The following is a 20,204-nucleotide window of genomic DNA, read 5'->3' as shown; positions in this document are numbered from 1 at the left end:
TTCTTTGGAAATCATTATTCTTTTAAGAAAAGGAAAAAATGTATAAGTTATCATTCAATGAAACCTTTATTTGTATTTTATTGACAAGCAACAGCAGGCACAGAGGCTGGGAGCCATGTCAGTTCAGGTCTGGATGGTGGAGAGGGTGAATGAACCACAAAAAACACTGACTGTTTTAAACACACTCCTTTAGATTCATACCAGAGCCCAACAATATTACCTGCCGACCATGGAAAATGGCTTGAGTAACCAAGATGAATAGAGCAGAGAAGCACATGAACAGCAGCTTGAATACAAGCTGTGATCTCTCTTCCTCTGAAAGGGGGATCAATATCTCTGTGGTATCTTTTTTCAATACAGTATTGAAATGTGAAAGCAAAGGTAAACATTTCCAAAAGGAGCTGTCAGCCAGGACTGAATTTATTTCAAAAAGATATTTATCAAAAATATTTCCATAGTTCTAGCAGCACTTCTCTCAAATACTGCATTGCATTTTCCCTAGATTAGCTACTACTCTTTAAGCCTTTAAAACACCATGTCCCTCATACAGCCATGTCCTCTGTAAGGTGACTGCTATGTATATGCTTAAAACTTAGCAGAGAATTAGACCTTCTGAGAGTGTCAAATACATTTCAGCATATTTTTTTTTCCTCCTCTTTTTCTTTCACTCTAAGATTTCAGTACGGAAAGATCATCCAAAAGACTCAAACACATTCTCATATTTCATGGCATCTGAAAGGCTAAAACATTCAACTTTTCTTCATCTGCTGCTTCCTTTTTCCCCCTACGGACTGTCAAATACTTGCATGCAACAGCCTAATGCTTCGAAAGGCAGACAAAGTAGCAGCAGTGCTGGTTTTATCATAGGGATAATGAAAATCAGAGACAAAATAGATTTGGACATTAATATTTTTTTTTACATTGGATATAAATAAGAGGCTGAAACTGGAACGTAATTTTTAAGTGTGTCATAAAACGTGTTGAACATTTAATTTGAGTAAGTAGAAGGTAATGCTGGAGTTAGAACTGCTATAAACAACTTATTTATGTCAGGATGAAAGCATCACACCCCTGAGAAGGATAAAAATTATATAATTGTCAAATGAGAAGTAGGATACAGTAAAAATGTTAAATAAGATAAGAGGTATAAAAAAAGTCAGTGACTTGATTCACAGCTAAAACTTGGTTCAGGTTGAATAAGGGAAGAATAAATCATGGTTAATGACTTATAAAAATTAGGATACAAGTTGTTTGGTTTAAAGGAGATTCATCAGATTCTTGCTGGTAGAAATCAATGCGACATCAGGTGTACACCACAGCTGCACATCCAGCCTGGATATCTATATGCAGATGGGAAATTCTACCTGCTGTTCTCCCTACTTTGACATACTGCACTGGATTTCACAGAAAACTCCAGATGAAAATATAGTACTGCTCCGTTACTGTAGTTGCACATGATTATGCAGTATTTGCACAAGCAAATGCTTAGTTAGCTTCTTGGACTCATGAGGCACCTGAGGCATTTAATAAAAGTAGGAAGCTGGAAATCCTCTATTTCCTTCCCTTTGTTGCAAGGACAGCAGTGGCTTTAAAGAGGAGAGACAGCAGATTTCCTTGTTCTACAGAAAAACAATCCTTAACACAGTTAAAAGCCCCAATATCTGTCACTACAGTGGTACAAATCTTATGTGTGTTTGAAATCTTAGTTTGTCATTGTTATGATTTAGCGTTAACAGCTAAAGGATGTGAATAGGAGCTGTTCATTCTCTTCCACGTTACTTCATCTTGCAGTCTTTCATGTCAGCCAACAACTCCTGAAGGGCACTGATGTACATTTTGTTCAGATTCAAACATTATCTTGGTGACCATAATGAGGAGAAGCTTTCGGTTTGTTTGTTTTTAAATACAAGTCTAGATTGTGAAACAATTATGCAACTAGATCTTTAAAAATCTTTTGTAACCACATGTTTGGCTGCATAATCTCATTTAAGCAGGGATTCTTGTTTTAAAGTGACTCTAACAAACAATAAGGCTGCACAAGGATAACAGCACTGTAAGTGGTTCTCAATGGATGAAAATAATAGTAAAGTAACACACAAGTTCTGCTTTTGTGTGAGGTTTTATATTTGAGGGTATTTAATAGAACTAAAACATTTTAAAATGTCCACATAAGAAGCATTCACCATGCTTCAGATCAAAGAGTAAGAGATTAAGCACATTTGTTGCTAACTAGAAAAATATTTCAACATACCAGATGAAGATAATCATATGCAAAAGTTGATTGCTTCAGTTTCTAATATAAGTTACCTAAATATAAATTTTACAAGCAACAGACAATAGCAAGCCAGCAGAAGAGGAAGAATTCCAAAACCCCAAACTCTCCATCAGCGTAAGTTTATCAGGACAGCCTATAAACCAGTTGCATGCTTGCCAACACAGCTAGCTGGGGAACCGAATACATGCCGCTTCTGGAAAGCTTATACTGTGGGAGTAGGGTGTCTTGCTCCTGCCATTGCCAAATTCAGTGCATGGGGCTGAAGGTGTTGACACCACTGTTAGAGAGACTGTAAAGAAACTGTACTACCAGCAGCCACAGAAGGGTAACAGTTTTCAAAGGGCAGGTATGCTCCTTTGGCCAGGTGTTCTGCATTAGAGCCTAAAGTCTGCATGGATAAGCTCTCTATTAGCATCGAGACATCATTTTACATCATGCATGTATAAAACTTTACAGGTATATGTCATTAAAGTGTGTCAACCGAGCAAAATATGCATTCCTTGGTGTCCCACAGACCCATCACAGGTTATTAAGGTTATAGCAAAAGGTTAGAAAAAACACTGCAGTCCAAAGACGGTCCAGCTCCCTTGCCTGGGCTTAGGTGCAACAAAACTTGCTAAGGATGTCTCAAGGAGATAACCTGCTGTGCCAACTTCCCAGCATCTGCCAGAAATGCAACATGCTGAAGAGATGTTAATGAATATTTCCTGCTGCTTACTGGAATTCTTTCCCTAACTGGTGAACTTCCAACATCATATTCTTAATAGAGAAATATCATTGATAAGTACAGGCTCTTCATGGCTATTGTACAAGAAGAAAAGAGATTTTGTTCCATGAGGTTGTAGACAAACTCATTTATAAAATTGTCCAGCATTTCTCAAGAGTGAAATTCAAGGATGGTCTTAGCTTACTTTGAAGTACAGGCTGTCTGCCAGTCAGCCAGGAGGACTGAAGAGCTGCTATGACATATGGACCTTCATGTTTTAGGACTTAGAAAACATGGGAAAAATAGGAATTGTCCCTGAGAGGAAGAGCCAGTCAAAACTCTGACGAACATACAAAACATATTCCTCCCTTCTGGCAATTCTGCCCCTTGGCAAGCAGCACATCCATTCTTTTATTTCTAAGGGAATTATGAAAAGTTGTTGGGGTTTTTTCCAGTTAGCTCAAGTACAAGGAGTATTGCCTTTAGAGTCAATGATTTTGTAGATGTCAGCAAAGCCCAATGTTGCAACAATTGTTTGTCAATGGCATACGCTAAATCAGTGGATGGATTTGGGTCACTTAGTCAAGTAAACTCCAGTGAAGTCAATAGGAAGTTCGCCTGACTAAAAGCCCAAGAATGTGGTATAATACAAACTATACATAAAGGAATCTAAAGATCATATGTAAAACCATCTATTGAATTTCTAGATAAAGATGCTTATTTCCTATCATTAAAAGGATTCTGACGAACTCATGAACAGAAGTCTAACATCCCACAGACTTACAGAGGGATAAGGATACTTGTACCAAAAAGACAATACAAAAAGTACCTGCCGTTTATGGAAATTTTCACCACTTTTAAAAGACTATATTACTTTCGCAGGAAAAGGAATTAGACTACAGTGAAAACCACAGGACTTAAAACCTCTTATTTGGCCTGCTTCCACATTTTTCCTTTCTTTCCTGAACAGGAGGGAGAGGAGAGAGAGAAGGGAAAAAAAAAAAAAAAAAAAAAAAAAAAAAAAAAAAAAAAAAAAAAAAATCCTACAGTGAACTTGAGGTTTGATAAACAAGAATAATTACCACCTGAAAAAAAAAATAAAAATCTAAAATACACTTGATAAGTCAAGAGATTTAGAAAGCTTACACAAAGAAAGGGAAAAAGATAATCAGAGCTGTCTAAAGAAATGGGATAAACGGTTTAATGTTTGGACTAAACCAACAAACTTGCTGTCAATCAGAACCAAAATATATAGTTAAAGTTTCAAAATCATTTACACAGAAACATACAACCTGCAAGTTACTATTTCCATGGACTTGGACTAATTTGTGTAACAGAATTTTTTTTTTCCCACAACTTACACTTACAGTCCTACGGTAGGTGAATAGGAGCATCCATTTCTCCTATCAATCTTGTAGCTGTTTGTACAAAGGTCCTTCCTCTGCAGCTTCTCCAAACCAGGACAGCCCTTCTTGAATAGCTGAATTTTGCCTCAAAGGCATGTATTTCACTTTCAAATCCTATCTGAAACCTACTTTGTCCCCTTGGTCTGTATCTCTTAATCCTCTTCTCTTTACTACATTATATACTGCATAATGTAAATGTACTTGATATCGTTACAGCATTACATATAATTCATTATTTAATTCTGAAAGCCTATTATGTCACTTTTCAATATCTCACTGATTCAGTGAAGCACCGGTGTTACATTTTAATATGGAAGATATTAATGGAGGTAAATCTCTAGCACTACTTCTGTTAAAGCTACCCAACACTTCCCATTATTAAGATACTGTTTTCAGCTGCTTTTAATTGTGATTTTACCAGTTAATACTACAGTTTTCCAGGCTGGTTTCTGTCTCAGGCTGAATATTTGTGCACTATTTCAGACAAAACAGTTTAACAATATCCACTGATTTATCCCAGTTTTAAAAAAAAAAAATCTCAACAACTATTTTCTTTAGTGACCATATTCTTTGCAACAAGGTCATATGAACTGCCAAATTAATGGCCTTTATGTCAGGGCTGCGTCTTTTGCCTTGCCTACCCACTTAAGTTTGGCCAGATTGGCTCCATCTGCAGAGCCTCCACAGAGATTTGCTAAGGCTTAACACTCAAACTGTCATTACAAATACTAATCAGGCATCTTACAGCTTCTGCAGACTAGAATGTATGTGTCACATCCACAGAGCTGAGCAAGGGGTACAAAGGCTTTCAAGGACCCATGTAATAACTGTTCTCAACTGGTCTGAATCAAGCTGGAATAAAGCAACTAACTTTGAATTGGGACTGCTCTCTCAGTATTTCTACCGCTGGTGTCCAGACATCATGAGGAAGGACACTACTGATTTCAAAAGCAAAAGGGCTAAGGCCAAACCAGGGACAGAGTCAACGTGGGAGGCCAATGTGTTGAGAATGGAGTTGGAAAATATGAAAGAAGCAGCTGGAAGGACCACTGGGATGGCTTGGTTACAGAAACCAGGTTTAGGAGCGGAAAGGAATTTAAGACTAGAATTAACAAGAGAAGTGGTCAGGGAGCTGAAGCTGAGCGAGGACAGCACTGAGATCAAATGAGAAGAGAGATGAGTGATATATGAAACGACTATGGAGGGGAGACTGCAGCTAGGAGGAAAATGGGAAAGCAAAAGGGACAGGTCTGATGGAAGCTGGACTGGAAGAAGAAAAATGACTTGGCAAAGCAAAGATAATGAATTTAAAAAGCAACAACAAATGGGGACACACAGACATGAGAGATCTCCGAGCAGATCAAGAGATGGTAAACAACAACAAGCACAGACTGGGTGAGGACACTGGGACCACTGGTATAAAGAGAAGCAGAAGGCTGGGATTTGATTGGGACTCAACAGCAAGCCCTGTGCAGGACAGAAAACTGCTAATGAAGTGGTAGAAAGATAAACCTGAAGTACGGACTCTAAGTCAAGTAAAGAAAAAGAACAGAAATGGCAGAACTGAGGAAGAGTTATAGCTCAGACAAGTGTAGCTGAGATAGGGGGAGGTTCAGAAGGAGGCACTATTGGAAGAGCGAGCCAGAAAAGCCCTTTTTCCAAAGATACAGAAGAGCCCTTCAAGTATATTCCTTTCCAGAGCCTGGAATAGAACTTGGCATTCCTCTGTTGTGGGCGAACACCTCTGAATCCCTCTGCCAAACTTTCCCAATCCTATCCTCACCTGGTCCACACAGAGAACCACCTCTTACCACTGCTGATTACCCAGCCAACTCAAGTGGCAGAGGCCTGCCCAGGGAACTCAACAGTTTTGGTCCTGCTAGTAACACATATAGGTGTTAATCTCTGCTTTACCAGTTTTGTCTTCACAAAGCCTAGGAAATGACACCACAATGTTAAAAGGAAGATACAAAGGCTGCACATTTAAGCATCAAAAGCTAAGAGTCCCCCTCAAATTAATTCAACACACATGAGCAAATCGTGATGATGCAGTCCTATGCACTTCTCTGTGGAAATTAAATTCTGCCCCCACCAGTGCAAAGAAGGGAGGCCTCCATCCTACTTTTTACCGTTCTTGTTCAGTTAGTGACCACTGGCTTGGAACTGATTGCTACAGATTTTATTCTTTTCGTGACAGTGTTTTCTACAGCATTCCTGCTAATGGTCTGCATGATGTAAGGCACTGACTAATTACCTTCACCATGAAAGCAGTAACCAATCTACTTTATAGATGGGAAAATTGAGACAGCAATTTACCCAAGACCACGCAGTTTGCCAACATCAGAACCAGCAGACAAGCTTGAATGTCTTCCTCTCAAAACCAATGCTTATTCTTCCTCCCTGTACTTTACTACTGCTAGAGATGCTGAGTATCAGCCTCTCCCTGCCAGAGGGAAATATTGAGCCGTGAGTTCCATCCTATTCAGCTTCGTTAGCATCACACTGGTCAGTGATTTGCAATCTTTCTGGAAGAAGTCTTCAAGGATTTTTTGGAACAATCTCCTTTCTTCTTCTCCTCATCCTGACTCCATGCCCTTTCCAGCCTCCTCAGGTCCTCTCTTCCATCTTCTGTCACCTGCTCCTCACTTTTCAAATTCTACAACTTCCCCCAGCTGTAGCAGTGCTGGCATGAGGCCCAAGCTAATAAACCTATCAGAGCTTATTAGCTTGGTATCCACTCTGTCCTGCCCTGCACCTCACCCCTAATGTTAGCATATCTCATTACTGCACAAAAGCTTTTGGTTCTCACATCTTTGCTTTCGTCCTCCTGTGTGACAGTTCCGAACTAGTAAGTGAATGCAGTATTCTTCCTTATCCTTATCCAGAAAAGCCATCCTTTCTTTTCCTGACCCCCTGACCCCCACTTTGCTCTCTAACACTTTCTGACTTTGCACAAGAAAAATTGAGAGACTGCTCAATATGCTGACTCCTGAATTCTCTGATATAAAAAATGCTGAAGTTTGTTATGCTAGTATCTAGAAATGTAATATATATATAGCCACATCCACACCTATCGTGTCAGTCTGCTACAAATGCAAAAAGATTAAAAACATTTTCTTCTTTTTTGTACAGGAATCACCTGCTCAACTGGATACTACCATAATCAGTTAATAAAGCAGCCATACCTTCCTGAAAGGCAAGCCCCCTTTCTATAGGCAGGCATTCCCACAAACACCTGCTGGCACAAGCACTGACAAGCAAGCAGAAATCCCATCTTTCCTTTCACAGGGTCCTATTTCAGGTTTAACAAATTAGTCTGAAGGTGACATCCCATTATAAGCTCACATATAAACACAAGAGATCTTTTTTTAAATTTAACTAGTGTACAACAGAATTTCCTTCCTGTAATAAGGACAAGGGAGGGAAAGCAGAGCTAGCAAAACAACACAAGGAATCTTCTCCTGCTATTTATCCAAAGCATAAACAACCGACTGAGTCACCTTCCACAGAAAGCGTTGTAAACCTTGGTCTTAACCTTATTATGTTATCGCCATGCTGTGACATCGACCAGGCTTGTGCCATTTGCAATTGCCAGTAAAGTGACAGAATCATTTTCCTCTCAGCTTCCTATCTTCAGCAGTCTATAGTTTTATTCCTAAATGTACATTATCTCTGTTCAAATACATAATTGCAGGGATAACAAGCAGAAAGTCTCCATATCAGTTGCAGCCTCTCATGCAGGCTAACTTTAATTCCCCTCAACCTAGCTCCAATTTTCCTGACTGCATCAAGAGAATACATAACTGTTCTTTGCACAGGGTCATGCATGAGCTTTCTTTACTTGTAAATTTAAGCAAAGTCTCAACAGAGTTCATTAATACCAAAAAAATTTTGTACCCAATACAACTCCCCTCCATTTGTGCAAGTTCAATAGTTTTCTAGTTAACACACTCTAGAAGTAAAACATAAAAACTGCTGAAGCCAATTTCAAGCATTCGTTATTACTACATTATGTTGTTCCAGCATTTTTCTTAAAGCCAGCGACAAAGACACTGCAGCAAGCATAAAAATACAAAATCTGGATTTTAGTATAAACATGCATTTGAAAAATGAAACTGCTTCACAGTCCAAGTTACCATCCCTAGACTTGATAAAAATGGCTTGAGGATTTATAGGAATTATTATTATAGGAAGCCGGACTGCAGAAAACCAGCCAGAACATCCGTGTGGTATTTGGCCTTTACATGTAATATAACAGCTAATCACAATTCCTCGCTAACACAAAAGGGAAGGAATCATTTATTGGACTCTTCTGTATTTAGTTCCAATGCTCATACTAATTACTGTGGCATCCTATCAAATAGTTCTTGCACCTAAAGATAAAATGGAGGTATGACTATAGGTTACTGGTTTTGTACAGGCAAATGAGACTCTTCAAGACTTCTGTGGAAGGCATACAGCAATAAGTACGCACTATTTGACCAATGGCTGATCACATCTGTGAAATTCATACAGAGCAGTTATTTATCAAAACATTATTTAGCTATCATTTTTCTACTTTTACAGAGAGAAGAAAAGAAGCCACTCGCACAATTCAGAATTCCTTTCTTTTCTCTCACCACACTCTGCTCCATTAGCTTGTTAAAAACAACTGATTGAATTTTTACCTCAGCCCCCAAAGAAAACATTGCTTGAAAAGTTATGATGAAACCTTAGAGAAGGAACACTTGGACCCTAAGGGAAAAGTGGCAGCTTATTGGAAAACTGTTGTGTCACTTTCAGGCTTTGTAAAACAGTTACTATCCATCATCTGTTTTCTGTAGATAGTTTCTTCGTGTCTCAGGAAGTTAGGGATGGCTCAGGAAGCCAGCGAGGTGGGAGTTTCTGTGGTAGCTTTACCCCTAAAAAAAACTAAATTGCAGAATGGAAAGGAATCAAGAGTTCTTACACAAGTGAAAATTTCTTCTGGGCAGCTAGGAAGATTCTGCACACATTTGGTCAGACTCGCACTTCTGCACAGTACACACATCTGTGCACGCTATTAACCTACATGCACACATTGCAGACATACACTCCTTTCCTGTTTCAGATCATAGCCTTGGGAGCTCTAGGCTTCATGGCTACAAAATAAATCTGATTGCAAAATACATGCTCACAGGTAGGAAAAAAAAAAAAAAATCAAGTTAGTACATGAGCTTTTACAGGAACACATTATTAACCCCAGCTTCTTTCTAGTCATTTCCATGGATAGTTTGGCTCTTTGAGCGTAAAGTCCCACTCTTCTGCAGTTCCTGCCATCTGGAATAGCTTTCCTTTAACTCCAAGTTTCATCTATTCTTTCATCCCATTCCAAAACACAACTAACACATTTTTTCACCATTATCTCACCCATTTGCCTCCATTTCCCCTCCCTGTTGTTCAGGACTTTACTCACTGATCACAACATACAACTCTTCATAATTCTGTGAAAACTTTCAGAACTTTTGCAGCATGTGACATATAATCAAAAAGTTTGTTTCCCAACAGCAGTATATATGCGCCAAGATATATGTATGTCACCCTGATAAAACAAACCCAAACCACAAACCACACAAAACCCAACAACCACGACCACAAACAGGGACTAACAGGAGATCACAGGACCAAAGGCTACTGAGCAGTTGGAGCTCCAGGATTTTATCTATAGCGTAGAATAAAGCCTTAATTCCACTAGTGCAAGCCCCTCATGGGATACTAAGTATCCCATTTTCCATTTTTAATTACTTTTTCCATTAAGACCCAAAGAACAAAGTGTAGTCATGCAGATTCCCCATTTTACTTTCTTATCCCCTTACTTCTGTGAAACAGCTATTTAGATAAATTAACAGTGCCTCCTCATCTTCAACGCTATAACATTTCTAAACTTTCCTGAGATGATAATTCTTGCTTGGCTGGGGTTTTTTGAATCCTACTCACAAATAACATGAGTGTTTTGGTAGATTGACCAAATGATGCAAAAGATGTCTTGGAAAACAGATGCAGAATGTTTGCACTCAGCTCACAAGGTGCATATATTTTCTCATAGTAGAAGAGTTTCAATATACCTTATTCAGTTATGAATATACTCCCAATTTAGTATTAGCCAGCAGTTTCCTCACTGAAATAAGGCAAATACCCACACCCAATTAAACTCAAGACCAATTAAGAGTCCTCTAACCTTCAACTCTGTTTCATTTTCCTCATTCAACCTTGCAGCTCAGAATGTGCAATAAACAACATACTGCCTTTCATAGCCAGAGGATCAACTGAATCTGCTTTACTTTAATAAAAAACATTCATTTTTTGAAAGGTGCCATACTGAAATGTTTTAAACATATCCACCACAATTCATCATTGTTAAACACTAAGTCAAGCTAACAAAGAGAGAGCAGCAAAAGAGAAACAAGACCAACTCATATATTCTGTAAATATAGAGAATAGTTACAAGTTAACAATCACTTATCTCATCCTGCTCCTATTTTTAAACTTCTTTAAGGAGTTACAGTGGAAAAGCACTACGCTACGATTTTTTTGTTTAGTGGTTTTTTTTCGTTTTGCGTTTGTTTGTTTGTTGGGGGGGGGGGGGGGGGGGTTTAAACACAGAAGCACTGTTCCAACAAAGTCCTGAAGTTTGCAATTTGTTTTATACAGCTTCAAGAGATATTTAATCAAATGACTGACTTCCAAGAACAGCATGCATCATTTTAACTACAATGTCTGTCAGCCTGCTTTGGAAATATGGCTTTTGTTTTCCTCCTCTGTTGCTCTAAAAGTTCTTATGTCTCAGTAAATTTTAATCAGGAAATAGCATCCCAGCTCTTAAACTCTGGGAGCAAGTTTTCATCCTGATCCAACCAGACAAGTAGGAGATTTGTTCACATATTTGAGAAGAAAAATGTTTTCTGCTAATTCAGTGAATTGCGTTCCAGAGCTGTTGTGTTGTGCCCTTACTGAACAAAACTCTTTGCTATGACTTCATGCTAAGCCAAACACTCTCGCCTTTTTATACGGACAGCTCTATCCCAAAGTACCAACATTAGCATCAGTGGTGACAGAGAAAAAGCTATATTCCCCCAACAAGAGGGAAGGAAGGGGAAAAAAAAAAAAACAAACAAACAAAAAAACAAACTACACACACAAAAACCCAAACCCACAAACATTGTTCAACCAAACACATGCGTCTGCAAAATGCAAGCATTAATGTACTTCCTAGAAATTAGTCAAGCTGTGCTCTCGCGTATCACCTGAGAGCGGGACAGTATGAATTCCACAATGGCACTTTGTAAGACAAAAACCACCATATATTCCATGATTAAAAGATTTCTTCCACAAATACCTGCAGTTTAAAACTTACCAAGCACTTTTGCAGCATGCAGAAGTTTGTTAACCAAAACATCACATACAACACCCGCGCAATTTTTGGAACATTCTTTTCTAAAGCCAGCTCAACCGAAAGAGGTGCTAACATGAATAGAGGAGACATTGCACTCAAAAACAATTTTTACTTTATTATGTTCTCATCTTTGGTGCATATATTTATGTTCCCTAGCTTCAACGGTCTCTCTGATCACTTTTAAAAAGGACTTTCAAAATAGTAAGACTAAACACCATCAAGGACTTACCAGATTGGAATTGGTGGCATTGGAATCATCTTCTGGAAAGGGGATATAGATAGCTAAGGCCACACAATTGGCAAAAATAGTCAGTAAAATAATTATTTCAAATGGTCTGAGGAATGGAGTTAAGGAAATTGTTCCAAAATGTGCACACACAAATAAAAAAGAAGATTTATAAGAATTCTGTTTAAAGAAAACATTCCAAGCCCCTTATATTCTGAAAAGAAACATATGCCTTTTTAAGTGCTTTTAGGAACTCCCAGCCAAGAATCTTCCTAATATGTCAAAAGCAGTGTAGGCCAGTCGCGTGCCAGAGTAAACACAGATTTCTTAAAAGTTTTTTCTTCTTTTATTTATTTAGATTGCATTTTCCCTATTTTCTTTCAAGTGTGGCTGTACTATTTTTAATAACAGAAGCCTGTTCTAGAAGGACTGTCATCTTTCCTCTTACGATTAGTTTCTCTCGGTCTTTTCCATCTTCATTTACAAACCCTGAAATAGTTTTAGCAAAAGTTTTTTTGGGGGGTGGGGGGGTGGGGGTGGTGGTTGTTGTATTTTTATTTCCCCTTTCTCAATCTCTCTCTCATATCTCAAAATTAAATGCAAGGGCTCAAGAAACACATGCATACCTTCAGTTAGAAGACATTCAAATGATGATAAAGTTTGTTAAGGCAAAAAAAATGGCTTTGTCCAAAATGTGCTTATACTGCACATTGTCATGTATACTTGTTTTGCTTAAAAATTATTTGAGTGAGTATTTCTTCCTTATGTTTGCATTTCATTTGGCACCATAGGGAAAACAAACATGCCTAGACAGTATATTAGGGACACCTAATTATATTAGGAAGCCTAATATATATATAGACAGAATAATAGGGACACCTAATATATATTAGGAAGCCAAGAGTTCCTTATGACAGAGAAACTAGCACCAATTCAGGGGCTTTTCAGCCTGGCATCAACTTGGGGGGGGAAACAACAAGCCACAAACATTTGGCATGTTCAACAAACAAATCCTGCACAACCTTGATGCCCCACTGACTGTCCATTGGAATCAAAGGGCATTTTTCTACTGACCAATATACTGGCACTGTACTTCATCTACTTTGGTGGACTCCTTAATTCCTGTGAAGTGTCTCCAAACTCAGACTAGAGACCACATTTAAAGTCTGTCTACATTTACTTGCCTGCAAGAATATCCTGGAGGCTAGCTCTGGGATAACTCACCAATATTCTGGAGGGGAATGAAGAGCAGGACAGGACAGGGAGAGTGCCAAGTATAACCTCTGCCATACAGTGCACTTGAGCATGAATTTGTCTACCATGGGACTAGCTTTGCAGTGTTGCCAAATGTCAACACAGCATGTATGATTTCTGTCAGCAGACTACTGTTCTCAGCAGGTTTTAGCGGGAAAGAACTGGAGATCAGGATGTGCAGCAGCCTGAACTGCAAGATATCCTGCCCACAGCGTACGCTCAGATATGTTCTACACTTCACATGTGGGAGAGTCAAAGGGTTCCAACTCGGCAGACTACTGTGCTTAAACCTATGAATAATAGGAGATATATGATAATATGGAGGAAGAGGAGCAAATCAGGGTAGATTACATGTGAAATCAGTGGGACTCCTCAGATACCTCAGGCTGTATATATAGTGTTTACTGCATAAAGACCTGAATTTCCATAGGCTTTCCTTAATAGCTTTTTTCCTAGACTTTTTGACACAATTATTATCTATTAACTTATCACTGGTTATGCATTTTTTTTTTACTTCTATTCTCTTTTTCCACTGTAAAAATAAAATGGTATAAAACCTACAAATACACTGCACACATAGCAGAAAATTAAATACATAGCTAAATTTTTGCTACTATGCTTAGACTTTAGTGGTTCAACAAATTAAACTAAGCTTTCTTCAATAGTTTTTAGCAATTAGGAAAATTTAGAGTACAGAATAAAATTAAACCTTATCATAACCCTTTGATATTGTTATTTGTCATTGAAGTGTTTCATGTTTATGAACACTAGATGTCCAATGAGAGGTTCTGAAGGGGAAAAAAATACTTCCACCAACTCACCTAAACCCAAACAAAACCAGGAAAATGCAAGCATCAGCATCCTTGCATTGCTTTAATTGCATTGTTTGGTCCTCTCTTGATCTCAGCAGTGCTGTATCCTGTTTTACAACACATCATTCCCATCATTCATTGCTGATCTTATTCATTTATCAAATGTCACTCTGTGCTCTTTCTCTAAAGACACATGGTTACAGGGGTGCTGGCAAGTAAACCAATATTCAGCTTCATCCTGTTAGTCATCATCCATCATCTTATGCTTAAAGTATCACAGCTATGCCAGAAGGGATAAAAAGTAGCAAACTTAATCAGGGGGATTACAAATTAGCATCTGAAGAAGAAAGGAATAGGCAGGCAGGTAGTTTAAGGACATCTAAGAATTGACAGGAACATTTTTAACAAGTTCTTAATCTGAAAAATATGTCCATGTCAGCAAGGTCTAATATACTCATACTATGTTTTCATCTTTCTAACATCCCACCAGACCCCCAAAGGAACAATATTATCACATTGTCGTAAATGCCATCGTTCATTTTTTATCATATTATCTACTGCCAATTTCTGTACTGCCTTCCCTTGACATGCTTATCTATCCCTAACAACATGCTTTTTCCTTTTGTATTTACTGAAGAACCCCATTAGCTTGTGATTTACTGACAATGGCTGTTCGGGGTTAGTCTTGGTTTCTCTTTGGGGAGGCAAGGGAGGTATATTTTATTTCACTTTGTGTTTCACGCCAAATTCTCAAATTCCAGCTTGCGCTGATCAGACTTGGGTGACTAAAAAGGCTTTGCTCCTACCACGTGATGAAGCCAATGGCCAAACTCTCGCTGACTTTCCAGGGAAGCAGCACTAACCCTTAGATTCTGCAGTTCTGTGTCAGTGGTTATCATCTATCATTGTGACACAGTCTGTCCCTTGTTCAGACTACTAGCTCTGGCCCTGTAATGTATTTGTACATGTTGCAGGATTACTTTAACTGTCTTTATTTTTCCCTGCTTCCAGATAACCAGTATCTCTTACCATACATGAGTGAGCCTTATTAGGTTAAGTGGAATTCCAATATGATTAACAGACCTTAGACCTGTTTCAGGGTCTTACTGCATACATTTGTGGGTTTTTTTCTCCACCTTTTGTCCCATTCTTTTCTCCATACTGTAGAAAGCGTGATCCCACATGTTTAACAAAAAAGCATATGATTCAAAGTACCAGAGCTGTTTAACTGGTGGCACCTCTTTAAGTGCCTGCAAAAAAAAAGAAGGGAAAGCTAGCGACTGCTATCAATCCCATAGAGTCAGTTCAATTCTGGCCTCAGATATCTTGCATATCTCCCATCAATTTCAGCCTGGGCCACGTGTTTTTAAAAAAGTAGAATTCAACCCCTAACCTTTATCATTTAAACTTCTAGTGGTTTCTTACACAAGGGTATAGTTAAGGCTTCAGTCCTAAACTTCTTTTTTCCCCAGCATAAATGATCTCAGTTAAGACATCAAAAACTATTTGTGTACTTTACGTTCCCAGTGGTGCCTTTCAACTTAATGTATTGATTTCTTCACACTTATGAATAGCGCCTGATGTGCACAAACAATTTGCTGTTTTCCAAATGAGAACATCAAAAAGGATATTTCCATTCGACGATGCTGATGCATGCCCTCCGGATGGGATTTTTCAGTGTTAAACACAGCAGTGCCCGGGGAGGACGTGTAGCTGTGGTGGTACCCTGTTTTTTCTGTTTCCCATACTGCTGCCGTTTTCTCTGCGTGGAGCTAGCTGTGGATATTGTTGCATTGCCAGCACTACCCATCAGTTTGGCTTGCCTGGCAGCATCAATCGCAGCTTGCCAGGACAGAGCTGCCCCTGGAGTAGGAATATGCTCTGGGGCAAGCCCTGCAGCTGCATTGGCATTCATGTTGGCATGAGCTGGACGGGGACTCCCATAGTTGGAACCTGTTAAAGGAAGAAAAAAAAAAAAAAAAAAGAAAAAACAAAACCACAGAAATTTGTGAAGATGTTTTTTTAAACAGCAGAAAAGAGAAATAGTGTTTTTAAAAATCTTAAGTATCAGTAAAATCAAGAGCTAAGGTTAAGGATAAGTGTAGGGTATCCACTTACTACCAGCTTGTTCCGCCAATTCAAGCTCTTCATTTTAAAGTAATACTACTATGCAATCGTTCACCTTGCAGCAGTCTCCCAACAAGACCCAATGGACACTGGGCTGTTAGACCTGCCTCCAATCAATTCAGTCTCCAGGGATTCAGAGAAAATAAACTGTCCTCCTTTTTCTTTTTTACCAACACGTTTTGCAAGTTGGGTTGTTTGAAAGCTCAAAAGGTGAGGCTAGTTCTCATCACTTTATCACACAGACGTGCAGCACTATGCAATTTAGTACATGGCAAAGCACCCAAATGAAATTCTCAAGTCCTATCATAAAAATCCTTATGTTTTCAAGATTACCTCAAGGTAAAGAGAAATTTTAACAATAAGCTTAATTCCCTCTGCAAACGGTACATATGTATAAGCCTAAGAACAGCCTGACTCGAAGGTATGCTGAAGCAGAAACTGGAACACAAAGGCAGGGTTCATGGCTTTTGTGCTTTATAGGATGCTGTGCAGATAGTTTAGGCCAACCGACATATATTTAGACACTGGAACTGATTCCTTATCCTGATAAGCTGATTTTAAGATAGATGAACTATTGAAATCAATGGAGTAATGCTTACTTAAAAAGCATGTATTAACAAGAATTTTGACCGAGCAGTCCCAAGTTTTGCATTTCTTTTAGCCAAAACTGAGGGAATATATGCTTTTGCCCAATCATAATAATACAATATATATGCCAGGTGACATGTGGCTGATATTTAGATCTTAGCAGTACCAAAAAGTGAAAGTCACACTTTCAAGCTAGTGCAATTGTTCCGCTGTTTCAGTAAAGACGGTTAAGTCACCCATGTCTCGTCAATGAGGCTTTTTCAGTGACTCAAATTAAAACCTCAATCACTTCAAAATGAGTGCATTTTCAAACTTCAAAACAGATTCCCTTACTCTTTGGAGTACGCTTCAATTGAGATACGTGAGAACTTGTGAAAGATTAACTGAGTTTCGCCACAGACACTTCATAGAAGAAAATATAAACCATGTTAGAAAAATGCAACATAAAATCTACACAAAGTCACAACAGCAAACTTTAATTAAGAAGAACATCCTGTTTATATATGTCCTATATAAGATTTAAAAGACTACTTATCTTTTTTTGTGGACTTGCAAGTTTGCCTGTGGCCCATTTGTTGAGATACAGGTAAAAGGAAGATCAAATGGTCTACAGATCTTATTCCTTCACAGGCTATGAAATCAGAGTTCAGTTTCGAAACACTGCACACTCAAGAGATTGTGTTTCCCCTTACATCTGATCAGCAGAGCCTATGCTTCAGAAAAAGTGTACATACAAGAGGCAGATAGTAGAAACCCAGTAAAGGAGTTAGACCACCTTTTATTTCAAGGCAAGCTTGAAGTCTACTATTGACCGTGTTCCACTGTAGATTTATATAGAAATATGTTGTTACTACATAGATCAGATGGGCTCCTATAGACTGCTGGACAATGCAAACAGAAGACCAAGTGACACATTGTTTTCCTTAAAATATCGGATGAAAGACATTCAAAATCGGGGAACTAGCAAACTGTTCTTGACCAAAAATAATTACCCAAGATGCATATTTCATAGCTGGATGTGCAGTGCCAAGATACCATAGCAATGACTGCACTAGAAATGAATTAAAGCAGGTAAAAAAAAATACAATCACATTGACACACAGAGTGCAACAGGATATGCCTCTACCTAGAAAGCATGCAAGGTTTTTAAACTCATCTCACTGAATTGCAAGGAAGGACATGACAGAGTCAGATGTTATTTTATGTCAGGCATTGCCATAAGATTTCCAGGCTGTTATAGTTTCATTGCACAGCATGAAAGTGTAGAGCTTCTCTCTGCTCACTGAAAAACCTCCTAGTTGCAAACCAGCCAAAGGAAGCTGGTGAGTAATACGACTGATATGTGAAAGGGAAAGCTGAAAGAAACAAGAAATGGGAAATAGTTAATTCACATCCCTCAGATTTTGAAACTGAAGAAAAAGCGCTTTCAGAATCACACAAGCTAAGCAGATTTCCTCGATGAAGCAGGCAATCAACTGGCAGACAAACTTAGTTTTCTAAGACTAAGCAAATTGTACACAGCACTGCTCATGCGATACATATTTATTTTCAGACTAGTTCCAGCTGCAGTTTTTCTCTTTAACATCTATTTGACCTCCCTAGCCTGAGGCATGCTGGAAAGAAAAATAAATGGAAAATCACTCTAATTATTCTCCAACTCCAGCTCTTCTTTAATACTGACCTATTAGAGTGGATAAGAAAGATGTGTGTGTTTTCCAGTAAAAGCAAACTTGCTGATCCATCACCACTGTGGTCTTATCATGCTGACTAGACCATGTGGTCCTGAAAATAAACAGCTGCAGCATCTTAATGAAGACTTTTCTGCAATTTGGGAATGTGTCAAGCTTCTCTGTTTTTATTGCTTATTAGTTAGGTTTCACATGAGGATTCAAGTCTATGCATTTTGACTTTGATGTGCCAGCAAAGTTAAGGATACAGCTTCTGGTGGTTTCATTGCTTTTGCTTCTACCACAATCACCAGTCCCATAATAAAGTGCTTTGTCTCAAATTAATTTCAAAAGATGAGTCAGTAATGACAGATTTATATTAACAAATATTACAGATATTGATTACTGATAAGGATCTGTCTGTTTTATGAAGCTCAGAGACTGCAGACTCTATCTGTACTAAATAACTAATGGCAGTGACGAATGACTTGATCTACAGGGAGTTTATAGAAATAGCTTGAATTAAAGAGTGAAGCTCACACAGCTTCACAGAAAGTACATTCAAGAACGGAGCAAAATATTTTCAAAGACAGCATAGCCAGACTTTCAGGGAGAATGAAACTCTACCCTATCATCTAAATTCTTCGTGTTAATTCCTAGGAAGCAAGCAGAACACAATTCATATTGAACTTGTGAGGCACCATGCTAAATTTGACCTATAGCTCTCATTTCTCCCCCACCACAAAACTTTGCTGTAACCCGAGAGCTGCAGTTACTGGATTTGCTATTTTAATTTTGCAATGTAGCAGTTAAAATACTTCACTCTATTTCCCCCACTACAAATAAAGTTTCACGATACCTAAATCACTTTAATCATATTTGTTTACACTGTTATTAAGATGGAAGTTGACCAGAAGTGGGAAATGGAGATTCAGCCCCCTCCCAAATGCAATAACTCACTAAGCACTGTGATCCATAGCATCATCACCCTGCTAATCCGTACCACCCTTTAGCAAGAATTTGTACTGTTGACTATGTCCAGCTGGTACACAAAACTCTTCTCTCCCAAGCACTTCTGTGCTACAGATCATGAGTTTTAAGCATTTGAATAGTAATTAAACATAGAAGTCCATATAAGTGAATAAATTTGATTGTGAAGTCTTTAGGAGAGACTTTCATTTCTGCAAAAATGCAAAGTTGCAGAACTACTTCAAATGCAGCCACAACAGAAATACAGGTCTCAAAAGTGAGAGTTAAGTCAGAAAAGTAACAGATAAAGGTTGCTATACAACAGGAAACAAACCATGTTGCACAAAATACCTGACATCGTAAGCTTACAACTAAATCACCAAAAAGATCATCACCAAAATCACTATTAAAATATACAGTGATGACCATTAATACCTTTAGAAGTGCTATTTGCATTCTAATAACACGTCATGCCACCTATTAACTATTTCAAAAGCATCATTAAAAAAAATAAGCAGTGACCATTCTATATGAGAAGAGGGAAGTTAATGACACAATGGAATTGCAACTTTTGAGTTTCTTGACTTCATCTAGTTAGTCACGCATTTATTTTAGAGGAATTTGTCCTTAGATTAATTATTTAAATGAAAAGAGAGCTATGCCAATGTGGAGTGTCACCGTTCTTTTTTTCCATCATTTTAAAAACATCAGAATCCTAAAAATGCAAACCTTGAAACTGTGTTGCACAACTGTATTTGTCCCC

General features: G+C 38.3%; 1 protein-coding gene across 28 annotated transcripts in view; it reads right to left on the bottom strand.

The window, feature by feature from the left end:
* Window positions 1–20,204, bottom strand: part of CACNA1C (calcium voltage-gated channel subunit alpha1 C) — a 487,583-nt gene that overhangs the window by 398,479 nt on the left and 68,900 nt on the right. For all 28 annotated transcript variants that reach the window (XM_087765448.1, XM_087765421.1, XM_087765445.1 and 25 more), the window contains exons 2-3: window positions 15,722–16,043; window positions 12,028–12,133 (exon numbers count right to left, since the gene is read on the bottom strand). In XM_087765448.1, coding sequence (XP_087621574.1) covers window positions 12,028–12,133; window positions 15,722–16,043 — 428 coding nt within the window. The remainder of the gene's footprint in view (window positions 1–12,027; window positions 12,134–15,721; window positions 16,044–20,204) is intronic.

Source organism: Nipponia nippon, unplaced genomic scaffold (assembly GCF_047370975.1).
Source record: "Nipponia nippon isolate SJK-2023a ecotype South Korea unplaced genomic scaffold, ASM4737097v1 scaffold_3, whole genome shotgun sequence".
Classification (NCBI taxonomy): Eukaryota; Metazoa; Chordata; class Aves; order Pelecaniformes; family Threskiornithidae; genus Nipponia; species Nipponia nippon.
The sequence above is the reverse complement of the archived record's forward strand: the minus strand, read 5'-3'. Positions and strand labels throughout refer to the sequence as shown.